This window comes from Erythrolamprus reginae, chromosome 10 (assembly GCF_031021105.1).
Source record: "Erythrolamprus reginae isolate rEryReg1 chromosome 10, rEryReg1.hap1, whole genome shotgun sequence".
Classification (NCBI taxonomy): domain Eukaryota; kingdom Metazoa; phylum Chordata; class Lepidosauria; order Squamata; family Dipsadidae; genus Erythrolamprus; species Erythrolamprus reginae.
The window spans coordinates 14,102,678-14,123,057 of NC_091959.1; the positions used below are offsets into that span (position 1 = coordinate 14,102,678).

At 48.5% G+C, this 20,380-nt stretch overlaps 2 protein-coding genes across 3 annotated transcripts in view; one reads left to right on the forward strand and one right to left on the reverse strand.

The window, feature by feature from the left end:
* Positions 1-13,289, forward strand: part of SPG11 (SPG11 vesicle trafficking associated, spatacsin) — a 65,667-nt gene extending 52,378 nt beyond the window's left edge. For both annotated transcript variants that reach the window (XM_070763025.1, XM_070763023.1), the window contains 6 exons: positions 1,257-1,364; positions 3,218-3,386; positions 5,791-5,879; positions 6,499-6,654; positions 10,424-10,575; positions 11,593-13,289. In XM_070763025.1, coding sequence (XP_070619126.1) covers positions 1,257-1,364; positions 3,218-3,386; positions 5,791-5,879; positions 6,499-6,654; positions 10,424-10,575; positions 11,593-11,773 — 855 coding nt within the window. In that variant the 3' untranslated portion in view covers positions 11,774-13,289. The remainder of the gene's footprint in view (positions 1-1,256; positions 1,365-3,217; positions 3,387-5,790; positions 5,880-6,498; positions 6,655-10,423; positions 10,576-11,592) is intronic.
* EIF3J (eukaryotic translation initiation factor 3 subunit J) lies at positions 12,733-20,302 on the reverse strand. The gene is made up of 8 exons (XM_070763030.1): positions 20,162-20,302; positions 19,963-20,072; positions 19,743-19,821; positions 19,571-19,662; positions 19,116-19,233; positions 18,549-18,707; positions 15,787-15,860; positions 12,733-13,591 (listed from the first exon to the last, which is right to left on the reverse strand). Exons 1-8 carry the CDS (start codon positions 20,184-20,186, stop codon positions 13,460-13,462), a joined length of 789 nt encoding a protein of 262 aa, XP_070619131.1. The 5' UTR covers positions 20,187-20,302; the 3' UTR covers positions 12,733-13,459.
* Positions 20,303-20,380: the final 78 nt, after the last annotated feature.

A 20,380-nucleotide genomic window follows, 5' to 3' on the forward strand; every position in this document is an offset into this window, starting at 1 on the left:
CCCTTCCGCTCCCCAAGTATTTGGGGCTGTTAGCTGGAAGCTGCCGAGAGCGAGTGGGTCCTTGCCTGACCTTCGTGTTTGCTCAGCTGCTCAGTGGAGTCCCCGACTTACAACCACAGTCCAGCCCCAGATTCCTGCTGTTAAACCTGACAGTGCTTAAGTGACTCTGGTCCCCCCATTGATTTTGGTCAGGAGGTCAGAAAAAGTGCATGAAACACCCCCTGTTGGAGGAGAGTTTTACACACGCGAGAGGTAACCCCACCAGCTAGCCACAGCTTACCACCATACCTAATAGAAGCCTTCATTGAAAAACACTTTGTAAAAATATATTGTACATCTCTTCTTATCAAAATGCTTTTCTAAATAAACTATCACAATACTAACATACACTACTATTGCATCCACCACTAAGCACTAAACCACCAACAGCTGCAAGCTAAGTATCACAGAACTGATAAGGGACTTGTACCAATTACCAGTTTGTTTGGAGACGAGTGCTCTTTGCTATACCAAAAGAGGGCTTGGTTTAAGTGACTTTTCATTATAAAGAACATTGTTTTGAATTTTCAAACGTGTGTGTGTGTCTGAAATTTGTACCTGTGAATTTTTGGGAGGAGTCTACTATGGAGCCCGACAGAACACACTATAGCAAACCACCCAGCACAAACTACACCCATGCAAGGGTGTTCCTCCTTATATAGGTTACAGCCAATCAGGTTGCAGCAAACCCATGATTACATACTGATTGCGGCTTACATCAGCCTTCCCCATGGTTACAGACCACTATCTTGCACTGTTATATTATATCAAGAAATAAACTTATTTCTGACACCCCTCCCCTCTCTCCTCCCCAAACACTGCAGCTGTTGTAAACATGTGCCAAATGTCTGGATTTTGGTCATGTGACCTTTGGGATGCCACAACAGTCACAAAAGTGACAAATGGTCATAAGCCCCCTTTCTTAGTTCCATTGTCACTAAATGACCTGTTGTTGTTGTTGTTGTTGTTGTTGTTATTATTATTATTATTATTATTATTAATTAGATTTGTATGCTGCCCCTCTCCATAGACTGTTGTAAGTGGAGGACTCCCTGTATTGACTGGGACTCCAAGGTAGCCTTCCTGACCCTGGCTGGATATCCGGAAATTGCCAGTGGGGCCTGGAGCCCCACTTGCTGCCCTTTGGGGATGGGGGGACTAGAGGTCCGGTGGGTGTCCAGCACTCCCTCCGCTGACAGCCCTTCTCTCCCCCGAAGGTTCGCCTTCTCACTGGTATCGGCAGATACAACGAGATGACCTACATCTTCGACTTGCTGCATGAAAAACATTACTTTGAGGTGCTGATGAGAAAGAAGCTGGACCCGGTAAGCATGATGCCCAAAGTCTACTTTCCCCAGGCATAGAACCCTTGGGGGGGCTCCCTTCCCTTTGTAAAGCACTGTGAAGCGGTATATGGTACAAGTATATTATTATTATTATTAGTAGTAGTAGTAGTAGTAGTATTATTATTATTAGTATTAGTATTATTATTAGTATTATTTATTAGATTTGTATGTCGCCCCTCTCCGTAGACTCGGGGCGGCTTACAGCAATGATAAAAACAATATATAATGACAAATCTAATAGAATCTAAAATAACAATAATACATTTAAAAAGTCTAAAAAACAAGAAACCCCAATATATAAAAAACATACATACAGTCATATCATACATAGAAAGCTACATAGGCAGGGGGAGATGTTTCATTTCCCCCACACTTGATGACAGAGGTGGGTTTTAAGGAGTTTACGAAAGGCAAGGAGGGTGGGGGCAGTTCTAATCTCTGGAGGGAGCTGATTCCAGAGGGTCGGAGCCACCACAGAGAAGGCTCTTCCTCTGGGTCCCGCCAAACGACATTGTTTAGTTGACGGGACCCGGAGGAGACCAACTCTGTGGGACCTAGCTGGTCGCTGGGATTCGTGCGGCAGAAGGCGGTCTCGTAGATACCGCCTTGGGCGATTGATTGATTGATTGATTGATTGATTGATTGATTGATTGGACTTGTATGCAGACTCGGGGCAGCTCACAACGTATCAAAAAACAATATACACTGCTCAAAAAAATAAAGGGAACACTCCAAGAACACATCCTAGATCTGAATGAATGAAATATTCTCATTGGATACTTTGTTCTGTACAAAGTTAAGTGTGCTGACAACAAAATGAAACTGATTGTCAATCAGGGTCGCTTCCTAAGTCGTCAGTTTGATTTCACAGAGGTTTGATTGACTTGGAGTTATGTTGTGTTGTTTCAGTGTTGTTTTTTTGAGCGGTATACAGTGAAACATCTGAAATCCAATTAATATAAATAACTAATCTAAAAACCATTCTAAAAACAATCATTCATTCAGATTCCACAACAAACATACAATATACAGTAGTACCTCTAGATATGAGCTGCTCCACATGCGAGTATTCCAAGTTACGAGCCACGACAGGAGCAAAATTTCTGTTCGACATCCGAGCTCAAATTCGGGATACGAGCCATTCGTTCGAGATACGAATTGATCGACATACGAGCTCCGTTCTGGAACGAATTAAATTCGTATCTAGAGGTACTACTGTACTCGTTGGCCAGGGGCGAGGGGCTAGTAACCCCAAGCCTGACGACATAAATAAGTTTTCAAATTCTTGTGGAAGGCAAAGAGAGGGGGGCAGTGGGAATCTCCGGGGGGAGCTGATTCCAGAGGGCTGGTTAGTTGGGGGAAAGAAAATATTATTTTGCTGAAAGAGTAGTAGATCCTTGGAACAAACTTCCAGCAGACGTGGTTGGTAAATCCATAGTCACTGAATTTAGACATTCCTGGGAAAAACACAGTATATCCATCCTAAAATAAAATACAGGAAATAGTATAAGGGCAGACTAGATGGACCAGGAGGTCTTTTTCTGCAGTCAATCTTCTATGTTTCTAAGTCTTCATCCATCGGGAGCTCCTGCTTGGTGGATACGCTCAAGAAAGAAGCCACCAATTTAGGATGTGCTCAGTCGGTGGCTGGGTTGGGATTGTGTCAAGCCCGCCCCCCCTCTTTCTGGAATTCTGCCCTTGTGGAGGACATCTCGTGGCCAGTGGAGCGGGAGGCTTGGGCCACTAGAGCCAGTGGGATTGTCTACTTGGGACAGTGTGGCAGACGTTCAGCCGGAGAGATGCCCGTTTCCTTCTTACCCTCCCTCTGGCAGAACGGCACCCTCAAGACCGCCCTGCTGGACTACATCAAGCGTTGCCGGCCAGGGGACAGCGAGAAGCACAACATGATCGCCCTGTGCTTCAGCATGTGCCGTGAGATCGGGGAGAACCACGAGGCTGCAGCCAACGTCCAGCTGAAGCTCATTGAATCTCAGCCATGGGGTAAGGACTCGGCTGCCCCCCCGGGAGACACCTCTGGGGGGGAAACTGGGTGGAGGCTGCACTCGGGCAAAGGTGACGTGTGGTCGCCCCCGTGGCTCTGAGTGCTAGCGGAGTCTAGCACAATTCTGCTACTGCACCTGGGCAGGGAGCGAAATCCTGCGCGGACATGGAGGTGGGGCCGTACTAGCGGTATCCACTGCAGGTCGGCTACTGCACCTGGGCAGGTAGTGAAATCATGCGTGGACATGCAAGTGTGCCTGTGCTAGTGGAGTCTGCCCCGTCCCTCCTGATCTTTTGCAAAGACCTATCTTTGCCATCGGGCGTGGGAGCCATGAGATTGATCCGGCCGATGCTGTGAGTGATTGGACTGGGTGAATGTGAACAACTGTTGAGATAGATGGAGTTTTTAGTATTTTGTTAGTTTTGGAATACAGTGATCCCCCGATCATTGCGAGGGTTCCGTTCCAGGACCCCTAGCAATGATCGGGTTTTAGCAAAGTAGCGCTGCGGAAGTAAAAACACCATCTGCACATGCGCAGATGGTGATTTTACTTCCGCAGCGCTAGCGAGGAGCCGAAGATTGGGGGCCGCGCGGCTGTTTTAAAACGTCGCCGCCGGCATGGGGGGCTTGCCAGCACCCCCCGGACCCCCAACCCGGGTTTGGGGGGCTTGCCAGCACCCCCCCGAACCCGGGTGGCCGGGCGAGCAGCGAGCGAACGGCGGGTGGGCGGGCGAGCGGCGAACGAGCGGGTGCTGGAGGGGGCTTCTCGCCCTCCCGCCAGCAAGAGGGGGAGCGAACAGCGTGGGCGGGCGAAGGGCGGGCGAGCGGCGGGCGCGCGGGCAGGCAGGCGGCGGACAAGTCGTTCGCTGGCGCCGCTCGCTCACGCTTCCCAGCTGAGTCCTGAAGCCAATTCGCTTCAGGACTCAGCTGGGAAGCGGCGAGAATGAACGGCGAAGGGCGGGCGAAGGGCGGGCGAGCGGCAGCGAGGAGTTTGCGTGGGCGGTGGGGAAACTCCTCGCTGATGCCCGCCGCTCGCCCTCCCGCCAGCAAGAGGGGGAAGACCTAGGGAAGCCGCCCAGCAGCTGATCTGCCCGGCGCCATCTACGCATGCGTGCCCATAGAAAAAAGGGCGAGCATGCGCAGATGGTGTTTTTACTTCCGGGTTGCAAAATCGCCATATAGCCATTTCGCAATGATCGGGATCGCAATACCCGGGGGATCACTGTATTCTTAAAATAATTAGATTTCTACACATGTATTGTATTTATTATGCTGTACGTCACCTTGAGTCGGTTGAGAAGTCTAATAAATAAATAAAAGCTAGATAGATAGGTAGGTAGTTAGATAGGTAGGTAGGTAGTTAGGTAGATAGATAGATAGATAGATAGATAGATAGATAGATAGATAGATAGATAGATAGATAGATAGATAGATAGATAGATAATTAAATAAATGTGTTTAGATCGTGTCACCAGGCATAAGTTGTATGAATGTAACCTGCAGATGCTTGCTCAAATGATGCGTGTCGACACGTGATTTTGCTACCTGCCCAGGTGCAGTAGCCTAATTGCGCTGGACTCCGCTAGCCCTCAGAGCCACAGGGGCGAGCACACCTCACCCTTCCACCTTCCACCTTAGCAGCCCCCCTCTGCACTTGGGGACCCCTCGGTCTGGACTGGTCAAGGCTGCTTGGTCTTCCCCTTGCTTCCCCAGAGGGCCCAGCTCCCCTTTCTCTTTCCTTCAGGCTTCGAGGAACGGGGGAAATAGGCCTGACTGGGAGCAGCTAGACCAGGAGCCTCCCTTGTGACCCCCGAGGGTTGGTACCAGACTGAGACTCCCAGGCAAGAGCCTCCTGTGGGCTTCAGAGTCCTCTAGAACAGTCTTTCCCAACCTTGGCTACTGGAAGGTATTTGGACTTCAACTCCCAGAATTCCCCAGCCAGCGAATGTTGGGAAACAAGGCAAGGCAAGGCAAGGCAAATCATACAGTCCAGACAAACCATACACAAATCGGAGCAGCTAGGGGTATATCAATTTCCCCATGCCTGGGGACATAGATGTGTTTTCAAGAGTTTGCGAAAGGCAAGGAGGGTGGGGGCAGTCCTAATCTCCGGGGGGAGTTGATATCAGAGGGCCGGGGCCGCCACAGAGAAGGCTCTTCTCCTGGGCCCTGCCAGACGACATTGTTTTGTCAACGGGACCCAGAGAAGGCCAACTCTGTGGGACCTAATCGGTCGCTGGGATTCGTGCGGCAGAAGGCGGTCCCGGGGGTATTCTGAAATGCCTCTGGTTCCATTTTGGGTCACTTGCTGCCACCTCGCTCCCCTCTGCCTGAACTTTATCCCACAATCCTGGGTGGGATGTCCACAATGGCCCTGGCTATCGTCTGCTCTCTTCCTTCCAGAGGAGAGCCTCCAGGATGTGCCAAGCTTGAAGAAGCTCCTGATGAAAGCCCTCACCCTCTTCCTGGATGCTGCCGAGAGCTACTCCAAGGTGAGATGGAGACTAAGGAAGTGCCTGGCCAGAGGTGGGCTGCTAAATATATAGAGCTGGGGTGGCGCAGCAGGTAGAATGCTGTACTGCAAGGCCCCTGAGGTTGACTTTAGATCTATAGGTCAGCGGTTCAAATCTCATCACCTGCTCAAGGTTGACTCAGCCTTCCATCATTCCGAGGTGGGTCAAACATTTAAATACCTTAAAGGGTTAAATAAGGTTCAGGAGGGAAGTGTTTTTAATAGGAAAGTGAACACAAGAACAAGGGGCCACAATCTGAGGTCAGTTGGGGGAAAGATCAGAAGCAAGGTGAGAAAATATTATTTTACCGAAAGCATACTAGATGCTTGGAACAAACTTCCAGCAGACGTGGTTGGTCAATCCACAGGAACTGAATTGAAACATGCCTGAGATAAACATAGATCCATCCTAAGATAAAATGCAGGAAATAGTATAAGGGCAGACTAGATGGACCAGTCAATCTTCTATGTTTCTATGTTTATGGAGCCCAAGGTTGGATGGCGACGCCTCCCTCCTGAGTTTGGGGTGTGGCGAAACGGGCAGGGCAGGGGGTTGCTTCTGGGGTTCTGCCTGATGCCCCCTCTGCTCCGGCCTACAGGACTTCTGCGTGTGCCAGTCCTTGCGCTGCAAGAGGCTGACCAGGCTCATCACGCTGCAGCTCCACTTCCTGACCACCCAGCACAAAACCCAGCTGATCAACCTGAGGCGCAAGAACTTGCTGCCCTGCATCCTCGCCCTGCCCAGGTTCTACCAGGTGAGAAGGGCCTTCACTCGCCCGACAAGGGGGTTGGCTTCGTCTGCAAAGATCCGAGAGGGGAGACGCAAGGAGAGGCTCCCTTTCCTAGTATTCTTCTATGGGGGGGTGGGGGTGTTATGATTCCAAAATGCGACATCAATGAATGAAATGGAATGAAAACAAATACAAAACAAGCCTCTTGCCACTTCAAATTGCATCAGTGTTGAACCAGTGGTCCTTGCACCCAGTTCTTGGAAGTTCAGGCTACCGCAGCATTCTCACCGCCATGTGATTAGGATTTGGGCACGAGGCAGCATCCTGAGATCACGTGATAATAAATAATAAAATAATAACAGTAATAATAATAAATAATAATTATAATAATAATAATAATAATAATTTATTAGATTTGTACATCGCCCCTCTCCGAAGATTCGGGGCGGCTCACAACATAATACACAATGTACAAATCCAATATTAAAAACAGAATAAAACCCTTATCATAAAAAATTAATTGTACAATCCAAGCGAACCATACATAAATCGTAGTAGCTAAGGAGCATGTCAACTTCCCCATGCCCGGTGACATAGGTGGGTTTTTAGGAGTTTGCAAAAGGCAAGGAGGGTGGGGGCAGTTCTAATCTCCAGGGTGGAGTTGATTCCAGAGGGTTGGGGCCGCCACAGAGAAGGCTCTTCCCCTTGGTCCCGCCAGACAACATTGTTTTGTCGAAGGGACCTGGAGAAGGCCAACTCTGTGGAACCTAATCAGTCGCTGGGATTCATGCGGCAGAAGGCGGTCCCTGAGATATTCTGGCCCAGTGCCATGTAGGGCTTTATAGGTGATAACCAACACTAGATAGATAGATAGATAGATAGATGGATAGATGGATGGATGATAGATAGATAGATAGATAGATAGATAGATAGATAGATAGATAGATGATAATTTTTAAAAATCTATTTATAATGCCCTTTTAACAAAGGGCATTAACAGCAAGCCATATACAACTAGTAAATGCAGACAGTAAACAATACACACACAGCTAAAACACAACTAATAAAGCCATAAATCTTGTTAAAAACCAACCTCTCCAATGTCTTCCCCTCTTGCTGATCCCCAGAACAAGGCTATTTCAATCTGCCGAATCAAAGAGGAATGTTTTTTTTAATGCCTGTGGAAGCAGAGAAAATTCTCTACCCGAAGCTCTAACGGAAGACTGTTCCACAGACATGGGGCCAGAACTTGAAAGGCCCTGCAATTTTGATGTTGCTGTGCATGTCTGCGAAACAGTCAACTGACCCTTCCCTGCCGAACATAGGTCCCTTGATGGTGTATACCAAGATAGACAGGTCGCCAAGTCATTTGGTGTGTCTGAGCACCCAAATGACGTGGTCATCATTTGCAAGCTTACCACCAAGCAAAGGGAGTGGGGAAGACAGCAAGGAATATGTTCTGTCGGGCTCTCTGCTGGACTCCTCCCAAAAATTCACAGGTACAAATTTCAGACACACACACCTTTGAAAATTCAAAACAATGTTCTTTATAATGAAAATTCACTTAACCTAAGCCCTCTTTTGGTATAGCAAAGAGCACTGGTCTCCAAACAAACTGGTAATTTGTACAAGTCCCTTGTCAGTTCTGTGATACTTAGCTTGCAGCTGTGAGGCAATTCACAGTCCTTCTTTCACAAAGTGAAACACACTTTGCTCTGGTTTAGTTTCAAAGCGGGGAAAAATCAGCACACAAAAGGTCAAAGTCAGTAAAGCAGTCATGAAACACAACGATCAGATAATCCTCCACAATGGCCAAACCCACAGGCTGCTCTTTATAGCAGCCTCACTAATTACCATAGCCCCACCCAACCACAGGTGGCCTCATTTTCTTTGATAATAATCTCTCAGTTGTTGTTGCCTATGTATCGCTCTCCGCATGCGTGGCTGTATCATTAACTCTTGTTCTGAATCCAAGGAGGAGCTAGATAATTGATCTCCTTCTGAGCTGTCTGCCACACTCTCCTCCTCCCTGTCACTCATGTCTTCTTGGTCAGAGGAGCCTTCATCAGCAGATTCCACTGGGGGCAAAACAGGCCTGCAGCATGTGGATGTTTCCCCCACATCCACAGTCCTTGGGGCAGGAGCTGGGCCAGAGCTAACCACAACAAAATAATAATAGTTTATTAGATTTGTATGCCGCCCCTCTCCAAAGACTCGGGGCGGCTCACAACAATAAACAATGCACAAACATCTTTAACAACAATAAACAAACCTCAGTTCTGGCAATCTCTGAAAGGTAAATGAGCAATAATTGGGGCACGGTGGTGGTGGTGGAGGAGGGCGTGGAACCGATGGGCAAGCAAAGGAGGCTCGTTGCCTGGGGGGCATGTGGGGTGGGAGAGAATAAGTAGAGTGGGGTGCATTGCTTCCCTTTGGTCAGTCCCAGGTCCGGTCACAAAGAGCAATGACCGTAGAGAGGCTGCAACACGCTAACTTTGGGATGAGGTTGTAAGTACTTTCTGTGTGTCGTAACTTGAGGACTATCAGTAGCCGAAGCTCTTTGGCTTCTTTGCTTCCTTCCATTGCTGCCGTTTTCTGCTCCAGGATCAGCTCTGACGCTTGAAGAGGCTTCCTGCTTTTCCTTAAGCCTCAACTCTTTATTGAGATAAGCACACATAACAAAAATCAGGTTTTTAAAACCACCCAGGAACAAAGGAGTATTTTTTTCTTTTAAAAAACATAATGTCTGGGAAAGGCACCAAACTTGACCTAATCAACATTCTTTAGACCAGTGTTTCATTTCATTTTATTGGATTTGTATGCCGCCCCTCTCCGCAGACTCGGGGCGGCTAACAACAGTAATAAAAACAATGTGCGACAATCCAATACTGAAAAACTAAAAGCCCTTATTTTAAAAACCAATCATACATACAACGTACCATACATAAATTGTGGAAGCCAAGGGGGAAAGAATATCTTAATTCCCCCAAGCCTGACAACACAGGTGGGTTTTAAGAAGCTTGCGAAAGGCAAGAAGGGTGGGAGCTATTCTAATCTCTGGGGGGAGTTGGTTCCAGAGGGCCGGGGCCACCACAGAGAAGGCTCTCCCCCTGGGTCCCGCCAAAGGACATTGTTTAGTTGACGGGACCTGGAGGAGGCCAACTCTGTGGGACCTAATTGGTCGCTGGGATTCGTGCGGCAGAAGGCGGTCCCGGAGATAACCTGGCAACTTGAAGATAGGATTTTCTGGTACACACAAGGAGGAGGATTTTCTGGTACACACAAGGCACAGGTTAAATGCAACCCAATTGCTCACCCAATAACTGGGAAATTGAGTCCAATTCTAAAGTCCAGAGTGTCCACACACAATCATGAACAGCACAAAACCCACGATCTTGACGAAACAATGAATCAGATAAACTGCCACAAGGCTAAACCAGCACGCTGTTCTTTTTATCTGTAGCACTAATTACAGCAGCCCCACCCAACCACAGGTGGCCTCATTTTCTCTTGTAATAATCCTTCAGTTGTTGTCTCCTATGCATCACTCTACGCATGCATGGATGTGTCATTAATTCTTGTTCAGAATCCAAGGATGATGCAGATGATTGATCTCCTCCTCCTCTTCCCTGCCACTCACGCTTCCTTGGTCAGAGGAGGCTTCGTTGGCAGATTCCATCGGGAGCAAAACAGGCCTGCGGCATGTGAATGTTTCCCCCACATCCACCCGCACATTCCTTGGGGCAGGAGCTGGGCCAGAGCTAACCACAACAGATGCCTTCCCTTTCTCCAGGCAGCTGTGGTGGCTGAGGCGTACGACTTCACTCCGGACTGGTCAGAGGTGCTCTATCAGCAGGTGGTCCTGAAGGGTGACTTCAACTACCTGGAGGAGCACAAGCAGCAGGGGCTGCTCAGGACTGGCACCTTTGAGGAGATCGCCCACAAGTGAGTCTTATCTGCACCCCACCCCACCCCACTAACCTGGTTTGGCCTATTCCGTGCCAGCTGGGAAGGTGGTGTGTGGCGTCTGCCTTTCCCTCTTTTGGAGCTTGGGGGAGGTGGGCTGCTAAGGTGGGACGGTGACGGGTCCTCGCCCCCGTGGTTCCGAGTGCTAGCGGAGTCCAGCACAATTCTGCTACTGCACTTGGGCAGGTAGCGAAATCGCGCACGGATACAGAGGCGCCTGTGGCTGAGCGCTAGCGGAGTCCAGCGCAATTCTGCTACTGCACCTGGACAGGTAGCGAAATTGCACGTAGAATTGCAGGGGCACCCATGGTGTCCATGCACGATTTCGTTACCTGCCCAGGTGCAGTAATGTGATTGCAGTGGACTCCACTAGCACTCAGAGCCACGGGGGTTTACTTTAGTTTATTTAGATTTGTATGCCGCCCCTCTCCAAAGACTCGGGGCGGCTAACAATAAAAAACAATATAACAAATCTAATATTAAAAAGTAATCTAAAAAACCCCAATTTAAGAGACCAATCATACCAACAAACATACCATGTATAAATTCTATAAGCCTAGGGGGAAGGGAGAAAAAAATTTCAATTCCCCCATGCCTGACGACAGAGGTGGGTTTTAAGGAGCTTGCGAAAGGCAAGGAGGGTGGGGGCAACTCTGATATCTGGGGGGGAGCTGGTTCCAGAGGGTCGGGGCCGCCACAGAGAAGGCTCTTCTCCTGGGTCCCGCCAAATGACATTGTTTAGTCAACGGGACCCGGAGAAGGCCGACTCTGTGGGACCTAACCGGTCGCTGGGATTCGTGCGACAGGAGGCGGTCCCGGAGATATTCTGGTCTGGTGCCACGAAGGGCTTTATAGGTCATAACCAACACTTTGAATTGTGACCGGAAACTGATCGGCAACCAATGCAGGGTGAGCACGTGTCCCCCTCCCACCTTAGCAGTCCACCTCTGGAGGGGAGGGGTCCCCCTCCGTTAACTGGCAGCCCTTCTCTTTCAGGTTCAAGCAGCACGCAGCAACCGAGTCCGCTATAAGAAACCTGAAGAAGCTCTTGACCTACTGCGAGGACATTTACGTCTATTACAAGCTCGCTTACGACAACCAGTTCTACGATGTGGTAAATACGCTCTTGAGTGACGCCCAAACAGGCTGCTGTCTCAGCGATTTGCTGGCCAATTAGCTCATCCTGGGCAAAGTAGAAGTACAAACTTCAGACAAGCCAGGGGGAAAAAGAGAATTACATTTTCATTCAGAGGAAAATTTTTACCCTGAATGCTGTTTTTCAAATGGGACTCAGGGGGTCAAATCCATTTAAGTTCTGCAGTCAGGACTGAAACGCAGCTGCCAATGGATATAAACAAACTTCACATTGAAGACCAACTTCTTCAGCTGAAGCTTAGAGATAGTTTTAAATGGCCAGAGAGCAAACCCTATCTGATTTTGACCCATCTCTGAATTATTTTTCCTTCTATTCCAGAAGACAAGTAGCTTTTTCAGATCTATTTTTGGACCTATTTTGGATCTTTGAGTTGAAGCATTGTAGCTGTATGTGTCACTTTCTCAGGAACTTGCAAAGGTGGGCAGGTCCACCTTGCGCTGGTAGTTGTGTGCAAAGATGCGTCGGGCTCAAAGAACCAGAAAATGCTGGTGGTCTGTTAATTTGGGGAGAGGGGAAAACTGGACACTTCAGATACTGGGAGGAGGCCAAGCGTCGGTCTAGTAGCCAAGGCTAGTTAGATGTTCTGCCTTGGGAAGCATGGCAGTAGAGGAGGCTTCTCCGTTGCTTTTATTCCTTCCTCCAGAACTATTGGGATTGAGTTTGGAAGCCATGCCAGTGACCACTGACTGATTATTGTCCTGTCCTTAAAGATAATACAGTTTAGCCACTTGCATGTTTAGAGAGAGGAGCCATAATTGGATTGGCTCATATCTTGAAAAATTACCTGTTTTTTGGAGGAATCTTCCCAGTCACTGGCTATTAATAGAAGGCAGCCTCAAGACTTCTTTTCATTGCCAGAACCAGACAATCCACGCGGTCACTTGAGTGGCTTGAGAGAAGAACGGCCGCTTCCCTTGGCAATTTGGTCCTTTGTCGGCAATTTTTATTGCCCATGGGAAAAACTACAAGCCGACCAAAGATCTCAGTCCTCACAATAGTGATTTTATTAAATTAGTTGCTTTTATAAAACATTTGCAGATGTCATAATTCTGAACATAACAATTTGCCCAACTATTGTAACTGTTGCAGTTTGCTAAGCAGGATTCCGATACATGAAAAAAAAAACCCGCAGTCTTGTGAGAGCCACCGAACCGGGTGACAAGAAACTGAGTAGGTCCTTCCCCCTCCCAGGGCAAGAAAAACGGCCCCTTTGCCCCTTTTTCAACCATGGAAGCCAGGGAAATTTATAGCTACGTCCCTCAAGCCACTGAAAAACCAAATTCTAATAGAAAAGCCATTTTAATACTACTGCAAACCCATGCATTTGCTGCAAAACCGCCTTTGCTTTCTGGGTAGTTTCTTGTAAAAAAAAGGTAAGAGTTAAAAGATTGTTATTACTAACTCTGCTGGTAATAATACGACTTCGGCCAGGTCAAAATTAATGTCCAATTGAGTGCTGCTTCGCTGCCATGAAGACACACCTTTTCGATATCCCGTTATTTCTCTTATCATTGAATAAAAAAATTGAGCTTCATAATTTTATTCCCGCGGCACCGAGACAGGAAATTCCAATGTGTCAGGTTGTGACAGGGTAACCAACAGCACAAAGATACTGCGCTTTCTGATTTGCATTTGGCAGAATTGAAAGGAAAGGAGTTGTGCTACAGTTAGGGGAGTTTGGGCAAACCAACAGGCGGAAGGAACGGGTCACATGAAGTCTTCAAAGTCTTGTACGTAGCCGCCGTCGTAGCCTCCGTAGTCTTCCAGGTCATCTTTCATCGTTGCTTTTAGACCTCCGCCGGGCACCACGCCTTTCTTCTTCTTTTTGGCTTTGTTTTGCTGGAAAGAAAAAAAGGAACCGCTCAGGTTTAAGAACGTAACTAGACCTCGCCAGTCCTGGGCTGGAAAAGGGAAAACCAGCATCGGTTCCCGTACAAACCACTCGGCTAGTTCCCCCACCCACCAACCCATGAAAACCGAGGGCTGATGAAAGCTGAAATCCAGGTAGCAATTATCAGGACCCTGGAGAATGTTTAGGCCAGTGTTTCCCAACCTTGGCAACTTGAAGGTATTTGGACTTCAACTCCCAGAATTGAAGTCCAGATATCTTCAAGTTGCCAAGGTTGGGAAACACTGATTTAAACTTTAATCAAAATAATAAAATCAAAATAATAAAAGCGAATGCTGGCTGGGGAATTCTGGGAGTTGAAGTCCAGATATCTTCAAGTTGCCAAGGTTGGGAAACACTGATTTAAACTTTAATCAAAATAATAAAATCAAAATAATAAAAGCGAATGCTGGCTGGGGAATTCTGGGAGTTGAAGTCCAGATATCTTCAGGTTGCCAAGGTTGGGAAACAGTGGTTTAGACTGCTGTGTAAAGCAACTAACCAGCTTGCCAGAATAAGACAAAACGGTTCTTCTTAAGCTGTAGAAAGCCTAGAACAGTGATGGCAAACTGTTTTATTGCTCAGGTGCCAAAAGGATGCGCGCAGAGGTGGGCTGCTAAGGTGGAGCGGTGAGGTGTGCTCGCCCCCATGGCTCTGAGTGCTAGCAGAGACCAGAGTAATTCTGGGCAGGTAATGAAATCATGCACGGACACGTAGGGGCGTCCAGGTGCAGTAGCAGAATTTCGCTGGACTCCGCTAGCACTGAGCCACAGGGGTGAGCACACCTCACTGCTCCACCTTAGCAGCCCCGCCTCTGTAGCTGCGCCATAGCACATGTGCATGTCCACACCCATAATGCAATGCCCTCCCCCGTGCATGTGCGCACAAGCCCCCCCACACTGGCCCCTTACACATGCGCACAGAGTTCACTGATGCCTCCAGAGCGCAAAACACAGATTCCAGCTAATGTTCAGCAATAGTTTAAAGCCCTACATGGCATCGGACCAGAATACCTCCGGGACCGCCTTCTGCCGCACGAATCCCAGCAGCCGATTAGGTCCCACAGAGTTGGCCTTCTCCGGGTCCCGTTGACTAAGCAATGTCTGGCAGGGCCCAGGGGAAGAGTCTTCTGTGTGGTAGCCCCAGCCCTCTGGAACCAAGTCCCCCCCCCCCAGAGATTAGGACCGCCCCCACCTTCCTTGCCTTTTGTAAACTTCTGAAAACTCATCTATGTCGCCAGGAATGGGGAAATTAATATACCCCTTAGCTATTATAATACAGTGTTCCCTCGCTTTTCGCGGGGGATGCATTCCGAGGCCGCCTGCGAAAGTCGAATTTCCGCGAAGTAGAGATGCGGCTATGAACAGTATCACAAGCCTTCCCTTAACACTTTAAACCCCTAAATTGCAATTTTCCATTCCCTTAGCAACCATTCAGATTATTACTCACCATGTTTATTAAAGTTTATTTTAAAAAAATATTTATTAAAGGCAGACGAAAGTTTGGCGACGACATATGACATCATCAGGTGGGAAAAACCGTGGTATAGGGAAAAAACCCGCGAAGTATTTTTTAATTAATATTTTTGAAAAACCGTGGTATACTTTCTGCGAAGTTCGAACCCGCGAAAATCGAGGGAACACTGTACCCCTTAGCTATTATAATATATGTATGGTCTGTTTGAGCTGTATGACTATTTTATAAGGCTTTTTACAATTGTTTTTAACTATTAAATTTGTATATTGTGTATTGTCTTGTTGTGATCTGCCCCAAGTCCTCGGAGAGGGGCGGCATACAAATCTAATAAATTATTATTATTCCAGAGAGCAGGGTGAGGGTTGTCTTCGCCTTCCCCAGGCTTCAGGGAAGCCTCTGGAGCCTGGGAATGACGAAAAACGGGCCCAACCAGAAGTTCAGAAATGAACTGACACAGGGCAAGGCCTTGCATGCTCTCAGATGTGGTCATAGGTTTGCCATCACGGGCCTAGAAGGAGCAGATGTTTTAGTGGAGCCAGTAGAAGGAAGCTCCATGAGCTGCCAGGTGCCTTCCCACACATGCCACTGATCCCCCCCCCTCACATCCCCCAGGTCAAGCAGAATATTACAGTGGCTGCCAAAGCTTGGAAGAGCCTCCCTGCAAACCCACCTTCTCCTGCTTCTGTTTCTCACTGCATAGCACTGTCAAGGAGTTGGTGATCTTTTTCAAGTCATCGACTTCCACTAAAGGAGGAACAAGGGAGGGAGGGGTTATTTACAGCTTGTTTTTTCTGCCCCCAAAAGAAGAGGTGAGGGGGTCAAAGGAATTTTACATTACGAGAAAATGTCTGGAGTACCTGGGAAAATGCAGATAAGCTGGCAATTTATGGGTAGCCAAAAGCAGTGTTTCCCAACCGGACATGGTCAGGTGTGCCACGAAGAAAGAAGCTCAGCTTCTGGTCTTGCAACTTTTTGCTGAGACTGCGAAGAGCAAAAAGTTGTGAGACCGGAAGCTGAGCTTCCTTTTTTGCGCCTTCCAAGTTTTCTGGCAGCTGCAGCGCCCCACCCGGCTGGAGCTTCCCTGGCGGCGGCAGCAGGTGAGCTTTGGGGCTTGGTGGGAGGGCGGCAGCAGCGGGAGGGCGGTAGCCGCGGGAGGGCCAGTAGCCGTGGGGCGGCGGCAGGGTGGGCAGCTGTGAGGCAGAGCTCCGGAACGGAGGCACTGACGGCGGTGACTGGACATGCTGGAATTGCATGGCTGGCACTTGCCTGCTGGCTGGGCCGTGATGAAGGCTCCAGCCCCATGCCCATGCCCAGTGCAACGCCAGCATGTACGGCGGCTAGCAGCACGTCCAGCCGCCGCAGTCGGTGCCTCATGGCTGACCACCCTGCCGCCGCCCAATGGCTACTGCCCAATGCCGTTACTGCAGCGTGGTGTACGAGAAAGAGAGAGAAAGCAAGAGAGAGAAAGATAGCAAGAGAGGGAGAGAGAAAGAGAGGGAGGGGGGGGCAGAAAGAGAAAGCAAAAAAGAGAAAGAGAGAAAGCAAGAAAGGGAGAGAGGGGAGAGAGAAAGCAAAAGAAGAAAGATAGCAAGAGAGGGAGAGAGAAAAAGAGCAAGAGAGAGAAAGGGGGGAAGGAGGGTGAGGGAAAGACAGGGAGGGAGAGAGAGAAGGAGAGCAAAAAAGAGAGGAAGGAATGGAGAAACAAAGAGGGATGGAGAGAGAGGGGGAAAGAAAAGAAGGGAGTGAGAGAAAGAGAAATAGAGCAAAAGGGAGGAAGAGATTTTTTTGTCCAAACTTTTTTTACCCCCCCCCCCCCCCCAAATGTTCCCCAGGATTTTGTAAATGTGAATAATGTGCCGCGGCTCAAAAAAGGTTGGGAAACACTGGACATCACATATGTAGGGAAAGTCATTTTTCGGGTTATGACCTCAAACACAGAACCAGGTCCAACCAGTGCCTGGCTCTCCTATGAGTAGCCTACCTTCCTTCACTGAAAACCAAGGTTAGCTATGTTGCTCATAGAAAAAAAATTTCCACATTTGAGCAATAATTTTAAAAATTGTTAGATTTTTTTCCCTGAATGTTTTATCCGGCATACCAAAGATGACCTCTGTAGAGTCCAGTGATTTGTTCAAAATGTCATAGCAACCTATAGAGCAGGGGTCTCCAACCTTAGCGACTTTAAGACTTTGGACTTCAACTCCCAGAGTTCCTCAGTCGAGGAACTCTGAGAGTTGAAGTCCGCGAGTCTTAGCTAAGGTTGGAGACCCCTGCTATAGAGTGTTTGAAATGAGCCTTTACTCAAAAGCCCCCCCTCCCTTCCATCAGGCCATCCTCCTCCAATGGCCTGGACTGTAACTCCACAGGCTTCTGAGGCCAGACAGCCCCCTCTCCCCCTGGAAACCCTCAATGACATCTCACCCACATCTGCCCCTGGGGCTCCTGCCCAAAACCAAAAAAAGAGGACAAAATGCTCTCCTTGCCAGCTTTCTTCTCAAACGAAGAGATCGTGCATTGCAAAATATTAAGTTCTAAAATAAATATTCATTTAACTGAGTAGACAGAAGGCAAGTATGCCTCCTGTTCCCACTGCTTTTCGTAATATTTAAAATTATCCAAAAGACTTGATGCAAATATTTGAGAAGTAAAGCTGTCTATAACACCTTTAACATTTGCTACCAACCTGACATTACTGTAGCCTATAAAGCATCAAAGAGAAGTGAATATTTTGTATGAATGTCCATATGAGGTACCAATAGTTAATTGGTTCAATTGTTTTGTAATAAAGTCAACACTGGCTAAGACGTTAAAAAAAGGGAGGGCTACCAGCATCCCTGGTTTCCCAAAGAAAAGCAATATTTAATAAGGCAATTCTGACTTATCAGATACAGTTAAATCCTAAGGTTTATTTATTTAAAAAAGTTCTTAAAAGTATATATTAAATTGGATAAGACTTTCTTCAGTGAATTTTATACTACAAAAATTTTTAACACAAGTTATTAGAAGTGGTATGGTTGCATCTTTATGGAAGAATAAATAGTTGGCTAAAGCTTTGAAATTGTAAGCAAGCCAAATGGACAGAAATATTAAATACGTTTAGGAAAACATATTTCTTTTCAAATGATCCTGAATTAAGGAGGTAATGTATATAGAGATATTTCTGAAAAAAATGCAGAACATGTTGGGAATCACACAGGTGCTTTTCTTATAAGATAAAATCAGATAAGCTGGTTGCGGAAGAAATGTTCTACTATCTTGGCAGCAGCATTAAAATAGAACATAAAAGACATTACAAAACCTTTTCTAGATTGAGTTAATAAATAAGAAATTCAATCCCATTAGCCTAGTCTATTTCACTGGAGAATTGTTCTAGTATGTTCTTTATTTACAAACTAAGGCGGGTGCAAACAATGTATTTCAATGTGTACTTACATGAAATGCATATATCTCGAACTAATGTTTCCAAAAATCCAGTATAATATAGGGATTTCTCATACTGTGTTATTTTTTCTTTTAACAATTTCTCAAATTCCGTAAAATCATCTTTTGAGGATGGATTCATACTATCTATTCCGCATACGTTATTTACACCTGTAAGAAGGGAGCAAAGTACAGAAAGGGCTGCTGAAGCACATACAATAATTCGCTGACAACACACTGAAAGAAAAGAAACATTCTCAAAAAAGGTTAGTCTGGGGGCCGCTTGACATTCTTAAAAATGATTGAGGACCTAAAGGAGCTTTGGATTATGACAGTGTTTCCCAACCTTGGCAACTTGAAGATATTTGGACTTCAACTCCCAGAATTCCCCAGTCAGCATTCGCTGGCTGAGGAATTCTGGGAGTTGAAGTCCAAATATCTTCAAGTTGCCATGGTTGGAAACACTGGATTATGAGACCCCCCTTTGGTTAGAGAGCTGCGGGCAGCCGTCTTTTCAGTAGCAAGTCATACATGTGCCAACTCAAGGGAAGCGACCGCCAGCCCAGCCTTCACACTCACCACCGAAGGTTTCTTTTACTAATTCCAGGTCTGCCTCTTCTTGCAATTTCTGCAACCGGAGCTTGTCTGCTAACTGCTCTTCTGGCGTCAGTTCTTTCGAGTCTTCCGACTCCTCTAACTTCAAAAGGGAGACAAAGCAGAAATGCAACCGCCTGTGCCTGCAGCAGGGCCTTCCTCGTCCCGTTCATACCAAGGTGGGCTGCTAAGGTGGAATGGTGACGTATGCTTGCCCCCTGTAGCTCTGTCCAGCGCAAATCGCATGTGCGCCTGAGCAGAATTGCGCTGCACTCAGCTAGCATCTGCCTCTCAGCGTGTGATTCTGCTACCTGCCCAGGTGCAGTAGCAGACTTCTGCTGGACTCCGCTAGCATTCAAAGCCCCGGGGGCGAGCACACGTCATCGTTCCACCACAGCGGCCCCCCTCTGGGCCCATCCCGTCCCTAGACCCTCACTCACCCTTTTCATCACCTCCTCTTGCTTCTTCCGCTGCTGCTTCTCCCGCTCCTTGATTTTCTCAGCTACTTTCTTCTTGTCGGAAACTTTGGCTTCTGCGGAGGGGGAGGAGGCACAAGGTTAGCGAAGCCGCGCGGGGCTCTCAAGCGCGGGGACCCTCCGCCCGGGCGCTCACCTGGCTTGGCCTCGGCTTCCTTGCCGTCCTCCTCCTCCTCCTGCTGCTGCTGCTCCTCCTCCTCATCGTCCCAGTTGTCCTGGCCGGGGCAAAGCAGAAGCGCCGGTCAGCCGCCGGGAGGCCTCCGCCTGCTCGACCGCCCGCCTCCCGCCATGCACCGGGGAAAGGCCCCGGGAGCCCCGCCGCCGCCGCCACCCAGGCCCGCCCCCCTCCCGGCCACCTTGACGTCGTCTTCCTCGTCCTCGCCGGCCCAGCGGTCCCTGGTCACCACGGCGGGAGTGGGCCCCAAGCAGCCGGCCAGCGGGTCCGGCGCCTCGAAGGTGTCCGCGTCTGCGGAGACAGAGAAAGGGTGAGCGGAGGCCAGGCCCGGCCGGAGGGAGAAGGAGGGGAAGAGGGGACGGCGGCGGCGCCAGACCTACCCCAGGAGTCCGCCTCGGCCGCCATCTTGCCCGCCGCCCTCTCGCTCGCGGCTCGCCCAAGCCAGCAGGCAGGAGGTGCCGCGCGAGGCACGACGGGACTTCCGCCCCGCCCCCCCGACCCGCTTCCTGCTTCCGCCGGCGTCCCCGGAAGAGGCGGGAGCTTCCTGAAGGTGGGGGGGCACCCGTCACATCGCTCCACCCACCAGACTTCTGACTTGT